Below are 22,976 nucleotides of genomic sequence, written 5' to 3'. Positions count from 1 at the left end.
CCGTCACTATAGAGATTGTGACGTGTGAGGTCATCCAGGGACATTCCCCGTGTGATGACGTCTGCTGGGTTCTGTTTTGTGTCCACGTACCTCCAGCATGCTGATTCTGTTAAATCTTGGATCTCTGTGATTCTGACTCCCACGAAGACCTTGTATCTACACGAATCGGACTGGATCCATGTGAGTACGGTCATGGAGTCTGACCACAGAATTGTTCTTTGCACCGGAATGGTGAGTTCACGTTGGATTAACGTGGCGAGTTGCGCTCCTACTAGGGCTGCGCAGAGCTCTAGACGCGGGATCGATTGTTGCTTGCGGGGGGCTATTCTTGAACGAGCCAGGATGAGGGCGGTATGTATTTCTCCTCCCTCCTCTCGGGCCCGCAAGTAGGCCACCGAACCGTAGGCTACTTCGGAGGCGTCACTGAAGACGTGCAGGTCCATCTGACACGTCTCCAGCCGCACTGTGGGTGGGAAGTAGCTGCGGCGTATGTTGACACCTGGGAGCGAGCTGAGTTCTGTTTCCCACTCTCTCCATGTGGAAGCAAGGTGGTCGGGTATGGGGTCGTCCCAGCCCTGGTCCTTGTCCCACAGCTCTCGTACAATCATCTTTGCCCTGGTGGTGTAAGGTAGAATACATCCCAACGGGTCATATTGTCTGGCGAGTGTTCTGTATACACTCCGTCTGGTGGTCGGTAGTGAAATCGACCTTCCCTGCTCCTTGGTCAGGGGTGTGTGTCTATAATGGAGCGAGTCTGTTTTGAAGCGCCAGACTAGTCCTAATGTCATTTCTTGGGCTTCACCTGGGATGGTCGCCATCCAGGTCTCGCTGCTTGCTGCCTTGTCCTCTGGGGAGAGGCTGCGCAGTACTTGAGGGTCGCTGCTGGCCCACTGCCGGAGATCAAAGCCGCCTTTGATCAGGGAGGCGCGGAGCTTGAGTAGGAGAGCCTCGGCCTCTTCTGGCGTCGAGACGCTTTGCAGACAGTTGTCCACGTAGAAACTCTTCTCTACACTTTGTCGGGCCTCCTCGTCAGCTGCTGGGTCCTCTGCGACATGTTTTTGCAGTGCGAACGTAGCACAGCATGGGCTGCATGTGGTTCCGAAAGGGAGGACTTCCCATTGATAGATGGATGGTTGCTCATCCCCGATCCTCTCTCTCCATAAGAACCGCAGCAGGGGCTTGTCCTCTTCCACTAGTCGCACCTGCAGGAACATCCCTTTGATGTCGCCGCTGATGGCCACCTTGTTCTGGCGGAAACGTAGCAACACGCCTAGTAGAGAGGGGCCGAGTGTTGGGCCGGGCAAGAGTTCTTTATTCAGATTTTGTAATCCGATCTGGTAGCTGCAGTTAAACACAATACGATCCTTGCCGTTGTGGTGGACCTTGTGGTGGGGCACGTACCATGATTCGGTCGTCTGATCGGCCTCTTGAATGTCAATTCTCTTTATGTGTCCCGCTGTGATTAGCTTGTCAATCTCAGCGCGGTACACAGTGGCTTGAGCGGGGTCTCTGGCTAGGCGCCGCTCGGTGTTCAGTAGATATCGCTCCGTCGCTTCTTTTGAGGCGTGGAAGGTGGGCATACCCTCTCGCCTCAAGAGTGGAGTTGCGTATCTCATCACTCCATTGACTTTGACTCTCTTTGTCCCCTGCTCGAGGAGGGCTATGGCATAAATGTCTTCCTTGGAACGAATGTGTTTCTTTTCGTTCTTAAAGGGCATTGTCTCTAGTGTCCATAGCCTCTCTACGTGCTGTAAGAGGGTGGTGTCTTCTTCTGTCACTCTGGAGTGGAGGCAGCGAGTGGCTGCTGGTCGGTTGGGAGACCTGGAGAGGGGGCCTTGTAGTGTCCATCCTAGGCGGGTCTCGACTGCTGCTGGACAGCCTCTGGGCCCAATGTGGACCCGGTCCGTCGGGACGATGAGGTGTGCGTGGTCGTATCCTATGAGCAGGGTCGGGGTGGCGCCGTCGATGAGCGGTATAGGTAGTTGACGCAGGTGCACGTATTTTTCCATCAGCTTGGAGATGGGGTAGGTGTACCGCGACAGGCCTATGTCTTGGCTGGTGAAAGCGTTAGTGATCCTATACCGCCTCTCTGGCTGCCCGCTTGCTGCGATAGTGAAGGAGACGTTCTCACCCTTTATTGTCTTCAGATCTCTTCTTATAGTACGAATCGTCATCGTTTCTTCGCTCCCCCGCAGACCCAGCTGGGCTGCAGCAGATGCGAGGAGGAGAGTCTTTTCTGACCCGTCGTCAAGGACGGCGTAAGTGTCCATGACCTTGTCCTCGTAGCTTAATGTCACTCGGACCACCTTCAAGAGCACTCGGGAGCTCCCGCTGCTGGCGGGGTCAATATACATGATGCTTACTCTGGTGCTGCTTGGGGGTGCGGGTTTCTTCCTGTTGCTGTCATGCAAGACGTCCAAGTGGGCTCCGTCACACCGGCTGCACCTCTTCTTCAAGCGGCACTCGGCTGCCATATGGCTGCGCGCACAGCGGTAACAGCGGCGGTTGGACTTTATCCATTGACTCACCTCGTCGGCGGTCATCTTCTTGAAAGTGTCACATTGTGACAGCCAATGTTCTTTCTCGCAGTACTGGCATACAATCTTCCACTTCTCTTTCGTCGAGGGGGTGTTGTGGTTCTTGTTCCGCGGTACTGATTCGGCTTGGTGCATGACGGTCACCAGCCTGCGGTTATCGTTGGATCTCCGAGGTCCATCTCTGGGGGTTGGTCCACTCCGCACGAACGTATCCAGTCGTAGGCTGCTGACTTCTCTCGCGAGGAAGTCGGCCAGGTCTAGGAGGGATGGCTCGGGACCGTTGGGATCACGGTGGTCTCTTTGCCGCCTGAAGCGCTCTTGTCGGGCGGGAGGAAGCTTCTCTAATATCCTTTCTACATTAGAGTTAGCGTACAGTTCGTGTCTACCCTTTTCCTTTTGTGCCCCCAGCATCCCTACCAGGGATTGTACCTTGATAGAGAGGTCATCCAATGAGCGATTGTCTGTGGCTGGGGGGAGACGGTCAATATTCCTTATCTCTTGTATCACGTAGTCCCATATGCGTCCATAGCGTTGGTCGAGGGCTACTAGAGCCGCGGTGTATGGGGTACTTGAGTTGGAATATGCCAGCGCTATATTATGCGCTCTGGGCACCTTCAGGTGCTTGAGGAGGATAGCATATTTGTACGTCTCATCGGGGACGTCGGACATCATAGTCTCTAAGCACATCCGTAGTTCCGTGTACTGTGCTCTGTCCTTGTGTGTAAAATCCGGGAACGTCGGTGTGCCAAGGTACGATGCCATGGATGGCTGGCACATCGGTGAGCGTTGGGGGAGAGGCCTCCTGGGTGAGTCTCCCCGTACGTGTCGTCGTGGGCTGGTACTTGTTGGGTACCAAAGCCCGGGTAACCAGGTGCTGTTCCTCGGGGCTGGCGGTGCGTCAAACTCACCCTTGAGTTGAGTCGGGGGTCTGTAACGCAGGGCCTCGGGGTAAAGTCTGGGCTGTACTGGACCTCCTGGTCCTGTGGAGTATGATGCTGCTGGTGGGCTTGACTTTCCTCCTCTTCCTCTTCCTCTTCCTCTGCTAGGTCTTCTAGATCTTGCAGACGTCTATTCAGTCTCTCGGCGGCATAGGCCGGTTCTTCCCGGTTGCTGGGTCTCGCATGGACCGGTCGGGGAGGGGGTTCGGAGACGTGGATAGGCTCTTTCTGTTGGCCGGGCTCCGGGTCGCTTGGTCGGGTAGGGGAAGGTGCCCTAGACCCTTGTCTTGACGATGCCCTGGAGCTCCGTGCGGAGAGAGGGGGTGTCGCCCTGGCAATCAATTGCTCCATTATCTGCGCTTGTAGTCGGTCGCGCTCTGCTTCGCGCTTGATGTGAGCGAGGTCGCGCTCTGCTTCGCGCTGGGCTTGGGCTGCGTCGCACTGTGCATTGGCGGCGTCGCGCTGTGCATCGGCGGCGGCGCGCTGGGCATCGGCGCGGTCTCTTTCAATATTCTCTTCCGTCTGGAGGCGTCTGGTCTCCAGGCGTATGCGGTCGTCTTCACTCCTTTGCTGCGCCTGGAAGCGCTCTCGCTGGGTCGCAGAGTGTTCGCGTTCACTAAGGGCTTGCGCTTGGAGTTGCGCGTGAAGGCGCTCTCTTTGGTCTGCAGATTGTTCGCGCTCACTCAGTTGTTGAGCCTGCAGGCGTTCTCTTTCCATGGTAGAGTGTTCGCGCTCACTTAGCTGTTGCGCCCGGAGGCGCTCTTGTTCCATGGAAGAATGTTCGCGCTCGCTAAGCGTCTGTGCTTGGAGTCGATCGCGTTCGGTGGAGGCTGCCAGGGTGGCGATGAATGCCTGCGCCAGCATCTTGTCCGCCTCGCTGGGGGAAGACACTGATGGAGGTGATCGGCTTCTGACAGTGCTCGTTGGAGATCCGTTCTCCTGGCGCGCTCCGAGGAGGTCTATCTCCTGGGCGCGCTTCTCTTCTGGTAGTGGGTCGGGTTCCGTCCCTGGAGCGCTTTCTTTATCCTGGAGCTCTCCGGGGACCGTCCCGTTGACGTTGTCGGGGGGTATAGTCATGTCATGTCCCTCCTGGTCCCCCCCGTGAGCTTGGTCAGTTACGTTAGAACACACTAGGGTCTCTACTGGCAAGGTCGCCTGGTCGTTAGGGTTTGACATGCTTTTACTATCCGCTTTTCCCGCATTTAACGTCTGTATAAAGCTAGGTATTAGACTGGCAGCGTAGTCCTCTAGGTAAGGAGGTGGCTGACGTCTGCGCTGCTGCCGCTCTAGCTTAGGAGAGCCGTTTGTGGAGTGTTCACCGCTGGCCATGGTTAATATCAATATTATATTTAGATATTACACTGATATTCCTCCGGCTCGAAGGACCAATTGTAACTGAGGGGTACAATTCCCTGACTGTATTGAGAGTATGGTATCATTAAACCACTACTTAGTTATGTACTTTAATTACTGGCCATACAGTACACGGTATATATGGTGAACACCCACACAATAATACGGCTTAACAAAGAAAGTCATATTTAGAAGTATTTATTAGCAGAGCAGCAATAGTAGGTTACAATATTGAGAATTATGAGTCGCGCTTATATGGCGAAGAACACTTAAGTAGGTCAAGAGCGTAAGTCCATGAGCATATTAAGAAGGGTATAATTAATACCACCTGTAGCATAAGAATTATATAAGGCACACTCGTAGTCCGCTGGAGATACTAAGGGGGTTCCCTCCGGTTGTAAGCCAGCAGGGGAGAGGAATTGTCGGGAGCAAAAGTCTGGATCAACGAGGAATAAAGAGACTCCAGATACAGGAGACGGTGCAATAATCCTTTGGTCCGTAGACAAAGCAACAGCTATACTCCGGTATGCATGGCAGCATGGATGAAAGCTAGCCAGCCTCTGTGGGTCCTAGAGGCGGGCTCGACGGTGCTCCTCACAGGGTAGATCCCACACAGCAGTGGGGTAGACGGTTCTCTGCTCCAGCAGCCACAGTACCAAAGCAATATAATCCAGCCGGAAAAGGCTCTGCATTCGTCGGTGTAGGTTCTCCGGTGTACATATCCAACGGTTCTCGTCTAGGACTCCTCGGATGGCGGCACAAGGTTAGGCCGCCCAGCCTGGATAAGTGCACTATCTCGGTACGACGAACCGGTGGTAATGCTGGTCACTGTAGAACGGTAGCCGCACGATACACTATACATAATAGACTATTACTTTACAATAGAATAAGTCGAACTCGACGATACAGCGTTAAACTCTGACTCTTTAGCTATCAATTCGTACGCGGTTCTCAAGGCTCTATTTAGGGGCAAAAAGGGCCCACTTCACGGCACGTTGTATCGAGACGAGTGAGTGAGAGAGATAGAGGGAGAGACAGACAGATAGAGAGAGGGAGAGCGCTCGGAGCATCTCCTCTCTCTCTCCCTATCTGTCTCTCCCTCTCTCCCTCTATCTCTCTCTCTCTCCCTCTCTCATTCTCTGCTCTCTCTCTATCACATCACGCACACTCCCACGCGTATTCCGATCCATGCAATAATATTCACGGGGTATATATTGTCATTTGAAACAAGTTACCAATGCATTGTCCCGTGGTATTATGCCCCCCCTGCGGCAAAATTAATTAGCCTCCCTCTCTATCTCTCTCGTGCAGACTGTGGGTGACTGTCATACAGCGCATTGCGAGTATGGGCGGAGCCCAGCCAAAAACAGCTTGGAATCTTGAAGGGTAGAAAAAGCTGCTCTACAGAACTTGATTAAAAATACAAAACAATGAATCTTTTTGAAAAAAAACTTACAGATGTGTTCCATAGACTCACAGGAATTGTGTAGAATTGCCCAAATAGTGAAATAAATAGTAAGAGAGATAGAAATCATAATAATTTTCCAAATCTCTTGTCAATTTTATTTATATTTTAATAGGCCTTTATTTTCACAAGTAAGTTTAGCTTTCGGACAAGTAAAATATCTGAGCCACTTGTCCGAAGGTTAAGTTAAAAGTTAATGTCAAGCCCTGCTTAAGAGGTTAAACATAAAAAAATATAATACATAATAAATGTATACATGATCATGCAACATAAAGAAATGGTTGTACGGTTTGGGAGAGGGAGGTAGGGAGGAGTTTTAGGTTGTGTGTTGTGATAACAATGTTGACATTGAGACTTCAGAGAGAGATTAAAGTACAGAAAAGAGGTACCGTTGGGTACCGGTATCGATTCCCAGGTAAAAAGAAAGACTTCCAGGCTTTGTGTCCCGAGCAGACCCACCACGTAGGTCATATGCAAGCCGCATTTTACAATAAACCTCAGTTGGGCTGCTTAAAAAAAATATATATCACAAATTGAATGTCAGAAAAATCACAATTACATATTTTCCCAAAATCATGCAGCCCTAATTTGAATCAACCTGGTTAGACATTAGACCAAAGTGCTGCAGTTCTATGAGGTCATGTGGAGAACAAGTGTTTGATTGGTTGTATATTTTAGCTACTAGATAATCTCTCACATCCTGCTGTGTTCTGCTGTTATTGTCATGTTACTCTTTTCTTTCCAGAAAAATCTAACCAAAAACCCCCAAAGAGGGTGAAAAAGCAACTATTTAAAGAAAATGCCCCCCCCCCCCAAATGTTTTATTTCTAGCAGAAAAAGAGTTTATTACCTGGTCCAGGTTTCTGTGGTGAGGAGAGGTCCTGTGGTCACGTTGACTTCACTGCAGGATTTACAACACATTTGCTTGTAGCCCGCAATGGAGCAGTAACGACTCAGCATCTCCATGCGACAGAACACAGACTTGTCTCCACGGCAACGCTGCCCTAGAGGAGGGGCTAGAGTTAGTTATTACAGCCAATCAAAAGGGTGTATCAGTTTGTTATTAATAGCCATCAGTGATGCCATCTCTTTGGACGCTGTTGTCTCTGCTTACCCGTTACTCCGTCTTATGATTTTCCTTGTATTGTTTATTATCATTATTATTATTCCCTCATTGTATTTCTTTACTAAATTGTTTCCACTTCAACACATACAGAATCTGGCCATCCTTGTCGGATCTCTCATTGAATCTATGGTTTCTTCCATTTTTCTTCCTATTAAATGGACACTTAGCCTATTTTAAAGAACATGTGATCATCTGACATGTAACTCACCAACTTGTTCTGTTGTGAGGAGGACATGTGATAATCTGACATGTAACTCACCAACTTGTTCTGTTGTGAGGAGGACATGTGATAATCTGACATGTAACTCACCAACATGTGTGTTGTGAGGAGGACATGTGATAATCTGACATGTAACTCACCAATTTGTTCTGTTGTGAGGAGGACATGTGATAATCTGACATGTAACGTCTGGGTCACCAACATGTTCTGTTGTGAGGACATGTGATGATAATCTGACATGTAACGTCTGGGTCACCAACGTGTTCTGTTGTGAGGAGGACATGTGATGATAATCTGACATGTAACGTCTGGGTCACCAACGTGTTCTGTTGTGAGGAGGACATGTGATGATAATCTGACATGTAACGTCTGGGTCACCAACATGTTCTGTTGTGAGGAGGACATGTGATGATAATCTGACATGTAACATCTGGGTCACCAACATGTTCTGTTGTGAGGAGGACATGTGATGATAATCTGACATGTAACGTCTGGGTCACCAACGTGTTCTGTTGTGAGGAGGACATGTGATGATAATCTGACATGTAACTCACCAACATGTGTGTTGTGGGAAATTCCTCCAGGTGACGTCACATAGAGCAGACCTCTAGTGAACTGCAGACACTATTTGCTCAACCATTTCTTCAGCCTTCCTCGAGTTGGTTCTACTAATGTTGAAAACAGTTGAGAGAACAGTGTCTACAGGTCACTAGAGGTCTGTGGCATTACCTAGAGGAGTTTCTTTGGGTCCTGATGCAGCTGAGCTCTCGAGACACAGGTGATTATCACATGTCCTCCTCAAAACAATCCATATGATTAAGGTTGAAAATTGGTGAAGTGCTCCTTCAACCTGTGAGGCTCATTGAGACATATAATGTTGTAAACGACAAACTGTTAGAAACAATAGTTACATTTATGATTTTATGTTACTTTTGGGGACTTTAATACCTGGAGTGGGAGAAGGGGGAAGTTTCAGGAAAAGAGAGAGAAAGTAGCTACAGTTTGGTGACCAATCACAGTCCATTGTCAAAACAAGGCTTCCCATTACATATGACTTTCTGCTACACCCATGGCCACGGTGTCTGTGAATCTATATATCAATCTAAATGTTGAGAGAATATATGACCACGCATATTATGGTTATAAGCATAATGTTACTTGACAATAAATGGGTATGTGTGAAATCCCAACAGTGACCATTGTATGATTAGCTCATTCATTCAAGCTAAGCTATCTTGGTGCAGTATTTTCTGCTAACAAGTTAACAGTTGACAACATGTTACCCCATGCTGCATTGTGTGCCCTGCTTTAGCTCAGCATCCTGCATGGTTAAGCTAGGCTGCCATCTGCTCTACAAGTTGCTTTTTTACTCACGCTCCATGCCATTCTGCCTTATCGCTACCGTAATGATTTATTATAACCCTTTCAACTCTAAATAACTCCCAGTTCCTATGGTACTTCTCTAGAACTGTGAATCTATTTTATTCCGATTTACGACTGCATCACTGAACAGGACTAGCTTAGCCGCCAGCTATATCACAGTCAACTCTCACTACAGAACACACACAGTATGTCTCCACTTCGAGACTGATGTGGGCACCTAAAGAAGATTGCACTGCTAGAAACGAGGATCCAGGACTTCAAGACCGATCTGCGCTTCCAGAGTTCTGACTCGACAATATCATGGACTTCGGCTGTGAAGCTACCAGCGAAGGACAACAAAGCCCACCAGCTAAGTGACACTGTCGGTAACGAAAATGCCCTCTGGAATAGGCATGGGGCAAAGCCGAAAAATAAATCTATCCCTGGCAGAATGACGATGCCTGAAACAGCAAATATCGAACGCCCAGAATTAAACTCAGCAACTGGCTGGCCCTCTTTATCAACAAGCCAACCACCTAACATGGCTAATGCAGCTAATGCTAATGCTAACACAAAAAGAGACAACAGATACCTACCACTACTGCATGAACCAGGATTATCATCGGAGGACCTGACCCCCTGGCCATCAACCCCACGCGGCTCGGGAAGAATGAGGCGCTGTGGAAAAGTGGACAAGCCACCACAGCTACTGGCTAATGATAAAGACACCGAAGCTAATGAACAACAAGCTAATGGTAGGAAACGCCCTGGCCCTGAGATAAAGAACAGGTCGCAGCTCACTGACGAACAGTAAAACAATGTACCAACAACGCTGATAATAGGTGATTCTGCTGTAGGCTATATCAACAATAAGAGAAATACAAAGATATACTGCTACCCTGATGGAACTGTTTGTGAAAACCAAGCAAATCCCAGTGGCCCCTTACCAACAATCTCTAAATTGACTGAACGATTCAGCAGACTTCTCGAGCTAAACAAATGGCTCTCAACTGCTTGTGTGCTACACAATGTCAATTACATTGCAAACTTCGACATGTTCTGGAGACGTCAACAGTTGTTCCAAAATAATGGATTTTCTCTAAACAGATCTGGAGGAAAAATTGTAACTTCACATTAGGGGTGTAACGGTACACATAAAAAAAATATGTATAATAATTATTATTAATATAATTTATTTAAAAAAACTTTTTTTTAAATGTATATATTATATTTATGATAATTGTTATTATTATTAAATAGAATAATTTTCTATAGGCTTGCCGTGGTAGTCAGTGATACTGGTGTCATTCTGTGTTCAGGCATCCACTTGCCTACTGCCCCTTTAACACTTTGGTCGCCAGGCTTATATTCTTAATATACCATCCTCCGCCAGCTCTATTTGTCTATGGGGATGTTTACCTTCTTTGCAGGGCTATAACTTTTTAAATTGTATTGCTAAATTGACATTACTATGGCCCATTCAACGTCAAGTATCTATTGTTCAGGGTGTAGCAACGTTATACTTTTTCATTCACATATTCATACTAAAATACGGTCTAAAGTATAAGTATGTTTTTATCGTTTTCTGCAGCTTTCTCCAGAACGTGATTTATAGCCCCAAATGCATTATATTGATGATCAAATACAGTTTGATAGGAATCTGCGCGAGATAAAAATTTTCAAATGGACGTGCTTCTAGAAGTTACTACTGATCATCTGATGTTGACCGGATGGGGGGGGGGTCGTTTATAATTCCGTGGCCAACGTTAGATGATTCATCTAGTGTGGGTGATATGATCATTAGAGCAGTTAGTATAGAACACGTTAAAAAATAATGCTGAATCTTACCGTAGCTTCCTCATAGCGTTGGGCGATGAGCGTGGAACAGAAATATTCCTATTATGGGATGTAGAAATATGCAATCCATTTCCAGGTTGTATAATAGTATATACGTCCAAATCATGTTGTTTATCGAGTTATTGGTAACGGATTGCTATCCGTTGTGTCTAGCTCGAGTCCTGGGACTATTACCGAGTGATCGGACCGAATTGAAATGAGCACCAGCTTCCATTTCCTGTTTCCGCTCTGGGCGATCCGCCGATCGGCCACCAGATGGCGCTCTTGAACCGTTGGAGAGTTGAGAGGGGATCAACAGTAGATCTGAAGTGTCCGGGGGAGAAATATGATTTCGATCACAGATTTTTGAAATATTGATATCAAAGACGTGGTACGGCGTCTTTGGCAGAATGAGCATGGCGGGGAAAGACGTGCTACGGCGTTTTTGGCGACCATAGTGTTAACAACTTATCCTTGCTAAGTTTCAGTTTCACTATAGAGAGAATTTAACTTCATGACGAGACTGAATACTAGAGAACAGATGACATATTACAACAATGGCAGAGGATTATTTGGATTTAAACACAGTGGAGCTCAGATGATCTGTCCGGAAAATGTTTCTTTTTTTATTTGATTGTGCCTGTGAGTCCGGCGGGGGAGCATGTTGATGTGTTTGTTGGCGCGTGTGTGTGTGTGTCGGCGACGCGTGTGTGTTTCTTTCCATTGGTTTCATTTGGTTAACGTTATTGGGCAAACAAGAAAACGAAAGAAAACTGTAAAATTGTAATGACCCTACAGCTGTTCCAATGTAAATGTGCCTTTCTCCGTGCACTTTCACCCGCTCTGAACTGAAGTCTGGGACTCGGTGTGCCGCGCACTGTTCTCGCACGGAACCTTGCACTGTGGGGCGTATTCGTCGTATGGCTGCACGTACCGCACCATGACGGCCGTACCGTAAATTCGCGGGACGAATACACGTACCGTTACCCCCCTACTTCACATATATTCTACTCCATTGAGAAGGGCCTTGCAACAAGCTCTAACACAGACAGTACAATAACACAACCTAATTCTGATGACGTCAAGACGACAGATCTTGGCCTTGAGAAGAATCATCGAGGAGGTGAAGAAGAACAACCGGACAGCGGTACTGTGCTTTATCGACTTCAAAAAGGCTTTTGACTCGATACACAGAGCCGTGATGATGAGGATACTCAAGGCCTACGGAGTCCCTCCCAATCTACTCCGGGCCATAGGGACCATGCACACGGGTACAAGGGCCAAGGTGGTAACCCCAGACGGCAACAGTGAAGAATTTGACATCCTGGCTGGAGTGATGCAAGGGGACACCCTTGCCCCCTTCCTTTTCGTCATAGTCCTCGACTATGCGCTCAGGAAGGCCATCAATGGACGGGAGCAGGAACTTGGTCTCACAATAACCCCAAGGAGATCGAGACGACACCCCGCCATAGTCCTAACAGACCTTGACTATGCGGACGACATCAGCCTGCTCTCTGACCAGGTGGAGCAGGCACAGGAACTCCTGTGCAGAGTGGAGACGGAGTGCGCCAAGGTTGGCCTTAGGCTAAATGCCAAGAAAACCGAGGTCATAATGTATAACATCCTCCCGGATCATCCACCTCTAAGGACAACAGGAGGCTCTGCTCTAAAGGAAGTCAGTGATTTCAAGTACCTGGGCTCGTGCGTCAACTCGTCCGAGCAAGACCTTAAAGTGAGGAAGGCACTTGCGTGGAGGGCTCTGAACGGCATGACCAGTGTGTGGAAATCCAACCTCCCCCGTCAAATCAAGCTCAACTTCTTTCATGCAACAGTTGAGTCTGTCCTTTTGTATGGCAGTGAATGCTGGACCTTGAAGCCCACCCTGCAGAAGTCCTTGGATGGGTGCTACACCAGAATGATGCGTGTGGTGCTCAACATCAACAGGGATGAGCATGTCACTAATGCAAACTTGTATGGGGGGGTGCTAAAGGTGAGCAATAAAGTGGCAGTCAGGAGAATGAGGCTGGCAGGTCACTGCCAGAGACACCATGAGATGCCAACCAGCAAACTTGTGCTGTGGGAACCAACACACGGGCATCGATCACGAGGACGTACTCAGGAGAGATGCGGGAACAGAAAGCACCAACGAGCTAGCCAGATGCATGGAGGATCGGGATGACTGGAAGCACCGATGGAGGGCCTGTCTGAGGACGACCTAGATAGATAGACGATAGAATCACTATCAGAGGACATCCACAGCAGGTCAGATTGACTGGATCGGATCGTGGAGGACATCCACAGCAGAACTATCAGCGCTCTCCCCCAGCTCCCCCCGTATCGATCAGGGATCACCATCGACTGCAGATGATAACAAGGCGCCCCTCCCCCCCAGCTTTCCTCCCCTGTGTCCCCATCAACAACCCTAAAACGCAGGGCATCCCCCCAGCTTTCCTCCCTTGTATCACTCTCCTCCTGCTCCCTCTTGCCAGGTCATCACCAAAGTACCAAACCCCCCTTCCCCCCTCATCCCTGACCCCCACCGCCCACCCCCTCATTTCCCCCCCACCTGCTTTTCACACCAAAAATGGTCAAACTGGTAAATGCTGGTCTGATTTACAGCCAGGCATCTCCAAAACATAAAAAAATAACTATTCCGCCATCTTTCCTCGACAGCCCGCATCTGCAACTTCCGAAACTTCCACCATGCCCTCCACCTCACCCCCAAACTACTGCTATCAGTTTGTTCCAATAACAAACCATGCTGTTCCTGTTCTCACTAGTATCAGACTCAAGAATAAATGCTTGACACGTACTGTAACACTTAGCAACCTCAGACCCATCATCGCTCAGCCAAGGCCGGTCTCACCCCCCATCACAAAATCACTGACAATGGCCCTTCTGAATGTTAGATCGTTGAGCAACAAATCTTTCTTAATCAATGATCTGATAACTGAAAGGAATTCGCAATGCATGTTCCTAGTTCAGACCTGGCTAAATGACGTTGCTGGTGCGACAAGGCTGATAGAAGCCTGCACTCCAAATTATAAGTATTATCAATCGGTCAGACAAAATATGAAATTATTTAAACTGCATGGTTGAAAATCTCAACAACACCCTATCATATACACTGGGTGCTGTCGCTCCATTAAAGGTAAAATGTGTCAAGTGACAAAATCTCCCCATGGTTAAATAATAGCAGTGTTATGGCTGGAAACTCTAGAAACCCTAGAATATTATTCTCAGCCATCGACCAGCTACCCAACACTGCCCCCACCCCTCCACAGTCATCTGCATCAAAATGTGAAGAACTAGAATTATTCTTCAATAACAAACTTCAATTAGAACCAGCATTAGTCCTGATACAAACATAGGACATGCCCATGTCACGATCAGGGCTTGTCCCTTCCTCTGCCCTCATCCTGCCGTGCCCATATACGGGCAGCTTCCTGCTGAAGCGTTCCCACGCTGCCAGAGGGACTTCAATCAGCGCGGCTGTGAGCGATTACATCATCAGGCGGTCCCTATATCATCTGGCAGATCCTGTCGTTCCTCGTTGCAGTGTTAAACTGCCTACCTAGGTACGACGACTCTACCTGAAGACTGCTAGACCTGCTCTGTGATTATTCCTCTCCTAATCTTGTCTCTCTTGTGCCCAGGAATCCCGCTCCAGCGCCCTTCCTGCCGGGACGTCTCGTGCCGCACAAGGAGTACCCCTGCTCTCAGTCTCTCTCGACACAAGACCGGTGTCCTCTGCCTACGGCTGCACTGGGAGTGCACCTGTTCCCATTCTCTCTCTCGACACAAGACCGGTGTCCTCTGCCTACGGCTGCACTGGGAGTGCACCTGTCCCCATTCTCCCCCAAGAACAATTCTAACCCATGTCTGTTGCACATTCCTGATGTTACTCTGTCTATTTGGGGAAGATACAATTAAAGAAACCTAAACCGCTCCATTCTATCTCCTCCTGTTGTTTGCGATTGGGCTCCGCTACCCCCCTACCCTCACAGCCCATAGTAACCATAGGAAAGTTTTCTTGCATTACATCAACTGAGATTTACAAAACTGTCATGGAATGTACTCCTCTACTTCCTGTATTGACCCTATATCCACAGCATTTTTTAAGCGCATATTCGAGAGTATTGCAAGTCATGTCCTAAATATTATAAATTTGACAGGCAAATTTCCCAGAAGCATTCAAAATAGCCATCGTAAGACCCTTACTAAAGAAACCCAAACTAGACAGTAATGTACTAACCAACTATAGGCCGCTATCCAACCTCCCATTCATCAGCAAGATACTTGAACAAATATTCTCAATACAAATAAACTCCTTTCTCAAAGAAAACAACATCATGGAGGAATTTCAATCAGGCTTCAGAACGCACCATAGCACTGAAACTGCTCTTACTAAAATAATTAGTGACCTCAGAATAAACTCAGATGCAAACAAAGTCTCGATTATCATCCTATTAGATCTAAGCACAACATTTGACAAGATCTATATCTACGATCCATGATATCCTAATAAATCGTCTAGAAGTTAGTTGGTCTTTCTGACTGTACTGGTCCAGAACATATCAAAGGGAGAACATATTACATCAGGCTAGGGCTGGGCGATTGTAAAGTGTCACAGCCAATTAAGTGACACTGGGTAGTATGACATCCTGATCTTATATATGATTATGGGGAATGTCTGTAGATTCTTCCTGGACAATGGAATAGAAACACGTTATGTGTAAACACAGGTTAAGTGCCACAAGTCAACGAGTGACACTTTGTATAATATTCTTATGTTTATTATATATGATTGGAGCTATGTATATGACCTGTATACTCTTTATACACTTATAAAACTATGTTACAGTTAATGTGCAGTCGGAGTGAAGAGCAGGCCTGAGCTGAGAGCAAGTCGGCACAGTTTAACCCTGTCCTGTCTGCATAGAATAAAACCAGTATGTGCATATGTATGTGTACACTGTATACTATATATATATATGTGCTGTATTATACATGTGTGTGTATCTGTATATATCTGTAGTATGTGTTGGGCTATGTACTATATAGCCAGCAGTCTCCCTCGTCTGCATCCCCTTGAGTTGGGGCGAGTGAGAACGAAGGGGGGCCCCTTCGGAATCCATCTCTGAGCAGGGTGCTTTCCACAGCAGCTTGTCACACCCTGCGTAGAGTAGACAAGGATAGGTACAAGTATGTGCATATATATGTGTACACTGTATGCTATATATATATGTACTGTATTATACATGTATGTGTATCTGTGTATATCTGTAGTATGTGTTGGGCTATGTACTATGTACTCATGCTGGAGGTGTGAGTTGCTTTCACTTCAATACTGCTTGGTCTGTACAGATGCATCTGTCTCCCTCCCTCCATGAGCCTGCAGTAGGGAGTTGACCATAACTATGCGACCTTGCCAGACAGGGCCTCTTCCCGGAGCTCTCCGGCCGGCAGACGCATTAAACTGTTTAACCCTTTGTGGGGTCTGAATGAGATGAGAAGTGGAGGGACTTTCTCATACTTGAAGGAACTATGTAACTGGAAGTAACGCAAGTAAGGGAAAAGGGAGGGACACTTGCTGTGCACGTAAAGTGGAACGATTGGATGAGTATATACTGCGTATGGTGCGTTGACTGGCTAGTAAAATTGCATCACTGTATCTGAACCAATGACAAAGAGATCTGGGGCCCTTTATAAAGGCCAACTGGCCAGATCACAGTCAGATTTTGAAGTTTTTACCAGTGTGTGACTTGGAAGACAAGATGCAGGCACAAGCCGAGATTAAGAGATGACATGTTTTGTTTTATATAATCTTTTAAACTGTAATGGATATTTCCAATATAGTCTTTTTCTGTAACTTCATTGAAATAAAAATGACTTTTTATAATCCATTGAGTTCTTGGACTGATCCCTGCCAGCAATGCCAGCAAATACCAGCCGCGCCCTGATTTCCTCTGAAGGTGATTATTTGTACTGGCAACATACTACAGATTGAATCACTTGACTGGTTAATGCTTTTCAGCTAAGAGATATAAATATATATATGTATATGATATGTACTGATAAGAAATACTATGCATGGAGATGGGTGTTGTTTGCGGGTTCCGGTGTCTCTGTGTCCAGACTGACTCTGTCTTATGTGGGATCTCGACCGTCTGAATCACTGCAGGGTCAGACGGTCGGTTCCGTTGACGGAGGAGGAGGAGGAGGACAGGAGGGGCCGGGGAGTGCAAACAATGATTACGTGTTAGTACAGTGGTAATACTTATTAAACGATGAAGTAATATCATCAAGCTTTCAAATGAGCAGCATTACAGACCATTCCTCACAAATGAGGACGGTGATGGTGGATGATATAATAGTTCTCCTAGACAAAACATTCGGTTTATTTCAAACAAGAAGAGATTAACAACTCTTCATGATTACATTTCATATCAACTGGATATCACAAGACCAGTGACTTGAAGTAATCTAGACAGAAATAGTAAATTGACTCGAGAACTTGGCGAGTTTAGCACCTCGCCGGGGGATATCGAGCGGCCGCGGGTTTATATCTCGAGTAGGTGATTGAGATATATAGAGGCGACCTGTAGCTTAACATGGCGTCCCTGGGTGGGCTGAGATCGGTAAGATAACAGCCAAAATAAAATAAAATAGAAATATTGAAAAAAAAAAAAAAACGGAGAACCGAGTTTTAGAATACACCAGTCAAAGGATATTGATCTGTAGGGCCCTCGATGGAGACCAGTGGCAAATTAAAGGCATCTGCATAGTGGGGGCATTGCTGGTGGAGCGGTTGAGCCCGCAAAATTGGATTAAAGAAAAAAAAAAAGGGTAAAGAAAACCCTCTCTCTAAAATGTCTGGCAGTTTAGAGAGACAGAAGCGCAGTCAAAACGACCGTTCACAGAAAGGCGAGCTGGATGGCTACCTAGCCCAAAGATACCGTATGTGAGTATGGGAGACTGGATGTGAAGCGCAGTCAAAACGACCGTTCACAGAAAGGCGAGCTGGATGGCTACCTAGCCCAAAGATACCGTATGTGAGTATGGGAGACTGTATGTGAAGCGCAGCCAAAACGGCCGTTCACAGAAAGGCGAACTGGATGGCTACCTAGCCCAAAGCTACGTGACACGAAGCCAAAACGGCCGTTCACAGGACTGCAAGCTAACTAGCTCACCATCGGCCAACAAGCCAGTGCTAACACCCATGAGCTGGCCCTAGCCAGACGGAAGCTAACTAGCACGACATCGGCTAACAAGCCAGTGCTAACACCCATGAGCTGGCCCTAGCCAGACGGAAGCTAACTAGCATGGCATCGGCTAACAAGCCAGTGCTAACACCCATGAGCTGGCCCTAGCCAGACGGAAGCTAACTAGCACGACATCGGCTAACAAGCCAGTGCTAACACCCATGAGCTGGCCCTAGCCAGACGGAAGCCAACTAGCACGACATCGGCTAACAAGCCAGTGCTAACACCCATGAGCTGGCCCTAGCCAGACGGAAGCTAACTAGCACGACATCGGCTAACAAGCCAGTGCTAACACCCATGAGCTGGCCCTAGCCAGACGGAAGCTAACTAGCACGACATCGGCTAACAAGCCAGTGCTAACACCCATGAGCTGGCCCTAGCCAGACGGAAGCTAACTAGCACGACATCGGCTAACAAGCCAGTGCTAACACCCATGAGCTGGCCCTAGCCAGACGGAAGCCAACTAGCACGACATCGGCTAACAAGCCAGTGCTAACACCCATGAGCTGGCCCTAGCCAGACGGAAGCCAACTAGCACGAGAGAAGCTAGCTCAGGAGGAGCTGGCACGACCAACGCTAGCTCAGGAGGAGCTAGCCCAGGAGATGCTAGCTCAGGAGGAGCTGGCACGCCCAAAGCTAGCTCAGGAGAAGCTAGCACAAGAGAAGCTAGCTCAGGAGGAGCTAGCACAAGAGAAGCTAGCTAAGGAGGAGCTAGCACAAGAGAAGCTAGCTCAGGAGGAGCTAGCCCAGGAGATGCTAGCTCAGGAGGAGCTGGCACGCCAGAAGCTAGCTCAGGAGGAGCTAGCACAAGAGAAGCTAGCTCAGGAGGAGCTAGCACGAGAGAAGCTAGCTCAGGAGGAGCTGGCACGACCAACGCTAGCTCAGGAGGAGCTAGCCCAGGAGATGCTAGCTCAGGAGGAGCTGGCACGCCAGAAGCTAGCTCAGGAGGAGCTAGCACAAGAGAAGCTAGCTCAGGAGGAGCTAGCACGAGAGAAGCTAGCTCAGGAGGAGCTGGCACGACCAACGCTAGCTCAGGAGGAGCTAGCCCAGGAGATGCTAGCTCAGGAGGAGCTGGCACGCCCAAAGCTAGCTCAGGAGAAGCTAGCACAAGAGAAGCTAGCTCAGGAGGAGCTAGCACAAGAGAAGCTAGCTCAGGAGGAGCTAGCACAAAAGAAGCTAGCTCAGGAGGAGCTAGCCCAGGAGATGCTAGCTCAGGAGGAGCTGGCACGCCAGAAGCTAGCTCAGGAGGAGCTAGCACAAGAGAAGCTAGCTCAGGAGGAGCTAGCACGAGAGAAGCTAGCTCAGGAGGAGCTGGCACGACCAACGCTAGCTCAGGAGGAGCTAGCCCAGGAGATGCTAGCTCAGGAGGAGCTGGCACGCCCAAAGCTAGCTCAGGAGAAGCTAGCACAAGAGAAGCTAGCTCAGGAGGAGCTAGCACAAGAGAAGCTAGCTCAGGAGGAGCTAGCACAAGAGAAGCTAGCTCAGGAGGAGCTAGCCCAGGAGATGCTAGCTCAGGAGGAGCTGGCACGCCAGAAGCTAGCTCAGGAGGAGCTAGCACAAGAGAAGCTAGCTCAGGAGGAGCTAGCACGAGAGAAGCTAGCTCAGGAGGAGCTGGCACGACCAACGCTAGCTCAGGAGGAGCTAGCCCAGGAGATGCTAGCTCAGGAGGAGCTGGCACGCCCAAAGCTAGCTCAGGAGAAGCTAGCACAAGAGAAGCTAGCTCAGGAGGAGCTAGCACAAGAGAAGCTAGCTCAGGAGGAGCTAGCACAAGAGAAGCTAGCTCAGGAGGAGCTAGCCCAGGAGATGCTAGCTCAGGAGGAGCTGGCACGCCAGAAGCTAGCTCAGGAGGAGCTAGCACAAGAGAAGCTAGCTCAGGAGGAGCTAGCACGAGAGAAGCTAGCTCAGGAGGAGCTGGCACGACCAACGCTAGCTCAGGAGGAGCTAGCCCAGGAGATGCTAGCTCAGGAGGAGCTGGCACGCCCAAAGCTAGCTCAGGAGAAGCTAGCACAAGAGAAGCTAGCTCAGGAGGAGCTAGCACAAGAGAAGCTAGCTCAGGAGGAGCTAGCACAAGAGAAGCTAGCTCAGGAGGAGCTAGCACAAGAGAAGCTAGCTCAGGAGGAGCTGGCACGCCAGAAGCTAGCTCAGGAGAAGCTAGCACAAGAGAAGCTAGCTCAGGAGGAGCTAGCACAAGAGAAGCTAGCTCAGGAGGAGCTAGCACAAGAGAAGCTAGCTCAGGAGGAGCTAGCACAAGAGAAGCTAGCTCAGGAGGAGCTGGCACGCCAGAAGCTAGCTCAGGAGAAGCTAGCACAAGAGAAGCTAGCTCAGGAGGAGCTAGCACAAGAGAAGCTAGCCCAGGAGATGCTAGCCCAGGAGAAGCTGGCACGGGTAGCTCAGGAGAGGCTGGCGCGGCAGATGCTAGCTCAGGAGAAGTTGGCACGGGTAGCTCAGAAGAAACTGGCGCAGCAGATGCTAGCTCATGAGAAGCTGGCGCAGCAGATGCTCGCTCAGGAGATACAAGCACACGAGACGCTAGCTCGCATGTTGAGACATCTCAAAGGACTAGAGATCCCCGAAAGGGCCTCAATGGACCAACTGATGGAAAGAGAAGTAAGGACCCCCGGTCAAGATCCAGGGTATAAGATGGTGGAGAAACTAATCCCACAGGTGCGAGGCGGGAGCATGTCTCTCAATGATGCAGCAGGATCAGTCATGAATGGAACACCTATGCAAGGATCATGCTTACTGCTTGAAAAGCTATTCAGAGGAGTCCCAGGGGGTAACCCACTGGCAGCCCGATGCGCAGCATGGTCACAAGACCAGTTACGTATCGAATGTATGCTGTATGACCAAGTTAAAATGCTATCTGACAAAAGGGGGGCCTCCCAGGAGTTCCCCCCAAAAACAACCAAGGACAGAACAGGGAAAAAGAAGTACCAATACCTACCTGCAGACGAGTGGGCCGCACTAACCCCAGAACAGCAAGCAGAGGTGAGGACAACAAGGGAGGAATTCAAAGCCCGGAAGGAGAATCAATAGTATCCTTACCCTCTGGGGCCCTGACACAAGTGACTCAAGCAAGTGCAAACTGCACTTGACATACAGCTCATCTGTCAAGAGGAATAATATAAAGTGTTATTGTCATTTAGGAAGAAACATGACATAGAATACTACATGCATTTTGTATATATTCTAAGTATAATATGTAAAGATGTCCGTCCTTGCTCTAAACCCAGAGTAAAGTAAAGTGAATTTGTAATCTATTTCATTCGGAAGGGATTTCCTGACAGCAACCATTTGGTGGGTTAGCACCCTACCAGCCATATCAGCTGCATGAGATGTACACTCACCAGCGCCTATGGGTAAAAAATTGAGACTCTGCAAACTCTCATCAAGCTTAGCACCTTGACGCGGGGGGACAGAGCGAGCATCAGGGTATCTGTATCCGACGGGCCTATCAGATTTGTGGGGACTTGGAAGCCTCAGCATACAGGACGCTGTGGTGCTTGGGCGGCCAAGTCACTGGTTTATAGGTCTGTCAAAACGGATTGGAGGTTCCGGGGCTAAGAACATAAGTTCAAGTGAGTTGGGCTTTATACTATTTAAATAGGTATCAAAAGCCGAAAGAATATGAACCGAAATGACTGCTGTCAGGTGCCTCTGGAGTAGAATTAATTACAGATTTGAAAAAACCAAACGTAGAAGGTTCTACTCAAAGAAAGAATCACACTTAAAGTATATTTTTGTGATTGCAGTGAAAGATCACTCATGACTAAAAAGTTACGTAATGTTTTCTTACAGTCAAAAACGTAGAAGGTTCTACTCAAAGAAAGAATCACACTTAAAGTATATTTTTGTGATTGCAGTGAAAGATCACTCATGACTAAAAAGTTACGTAATGTTTTCTTACAGTCAAAAACGTAGAAGGTTCTACTCAAAGAAAGAATCACACTTAAAGTATATTTTTGTGATTGCAGTGAAAGATCACTCATGACTAAAAAGTTACGTAATGTTTTCTTACAGTCAAAAACGTAGAAGGTTCTACTCAAAGAAAGAATCACACTTAAAGTATATTTTTGTGATTGCAGTGAAAGATCACTCATGACTAAAAAGTTACGTAATGTTTTCTTACAGTCAAAAACGTAGAAGGTTCTACTCAAAGAAAGAATCACACTTAAAGTATATTTTTTGTGATTGCAGTGAAAGATCTCTCATGACTAAAAAGTTACGTAATGTTTTCTTACAGTCAAAAACGTAGAAGGTTCTACTCAAAGAAAGAATCACACCTAAAGTATATTTTTGTGATTGCAGTGAAAGATCACTCATGACTAAAAAGTTACGTAATGTTTTCTTACAGTCAAAAACGTAGAAGGTTCTACTCAAAGAAATAATCACACTTAAAGTATATTTTTGTGATTGCAGTGAAAGATCACTCATGACTAAAAAGTTACGTAATGTTTTCTTACAGTCAAAAACGTAGAAGGTTCTACTCAAAGAAAGAATCACACTTAAAGTATATTTTTGTGATTGCAGTGAAAGATCACTCATGACTAAAAAGTTACGTAATGTTTTCTTACAGTCAAAAACGTAGAAGGTTCTACTCAAAGAAAGAATCACACTTAAAGTATATTTTTGTGATTGCAGTGAAAGATCACTCATGACTAAAAAGTTACGTAATGTTTTCTTACAGTCAAAAACGTAGAAGGTTCTACTCAAAGAAAGAATCACACTTAAAGTATATTTTTGTGATTGCAGTGAAAGATCACTCATGACTAAAAAGTTACGTAATGTTTTCTTACAGTCAAAAACGTAGAAGGTTCTACTCAAAGAAAGAATCACACTTAAAGTATATTTTTGTGATTGCAGTGAAAGATCAC

The 22,976-nt window shown here is 47.5% G+C and overlaps 1 protein-coding gene across 1 annotated transcript in view; it reads right to left on the bottom strand.

Moving 5' to 3' along the window:
• The window catches only part of LOC311233490 (A disintegrin and metalloproteinase with thrombospondin motifs 2-like), a 414,816-nt gene that overhangs the window by 32,665 nt on the left and 359,175 nt on the right, over nt 1–22,976 (bottom strand). The window contains exon 24 of the mRNA XM_084320457.1: nt 7,144–7,297. Coding sequence (XP_084176583.1) covers nt 7,144–7,297 — 154 coding nt within the window. The remainder of the gene's footprint in view (nt 1–7,143; nt 7,298–22,976) is intronic.

This window comes from Notolepis coatsorum (assembly GCF_963971535.1).
Source record: "Notolepis coatsorum genome assembly, chromosome: 8".
In the NCBI taxonomy this organism is placed as follows: domain Eukaryota; kingdom Metazoa; phylum Chordata; class Actinopteri; order Aulopiformes; family Paralepididae; genus Notolepis; species Notolepis coatsorum.
Note: the sequence above shows the minus strand (reverse complement) of the source record. Positions and strands in the feature narration are given on the sequence as shown.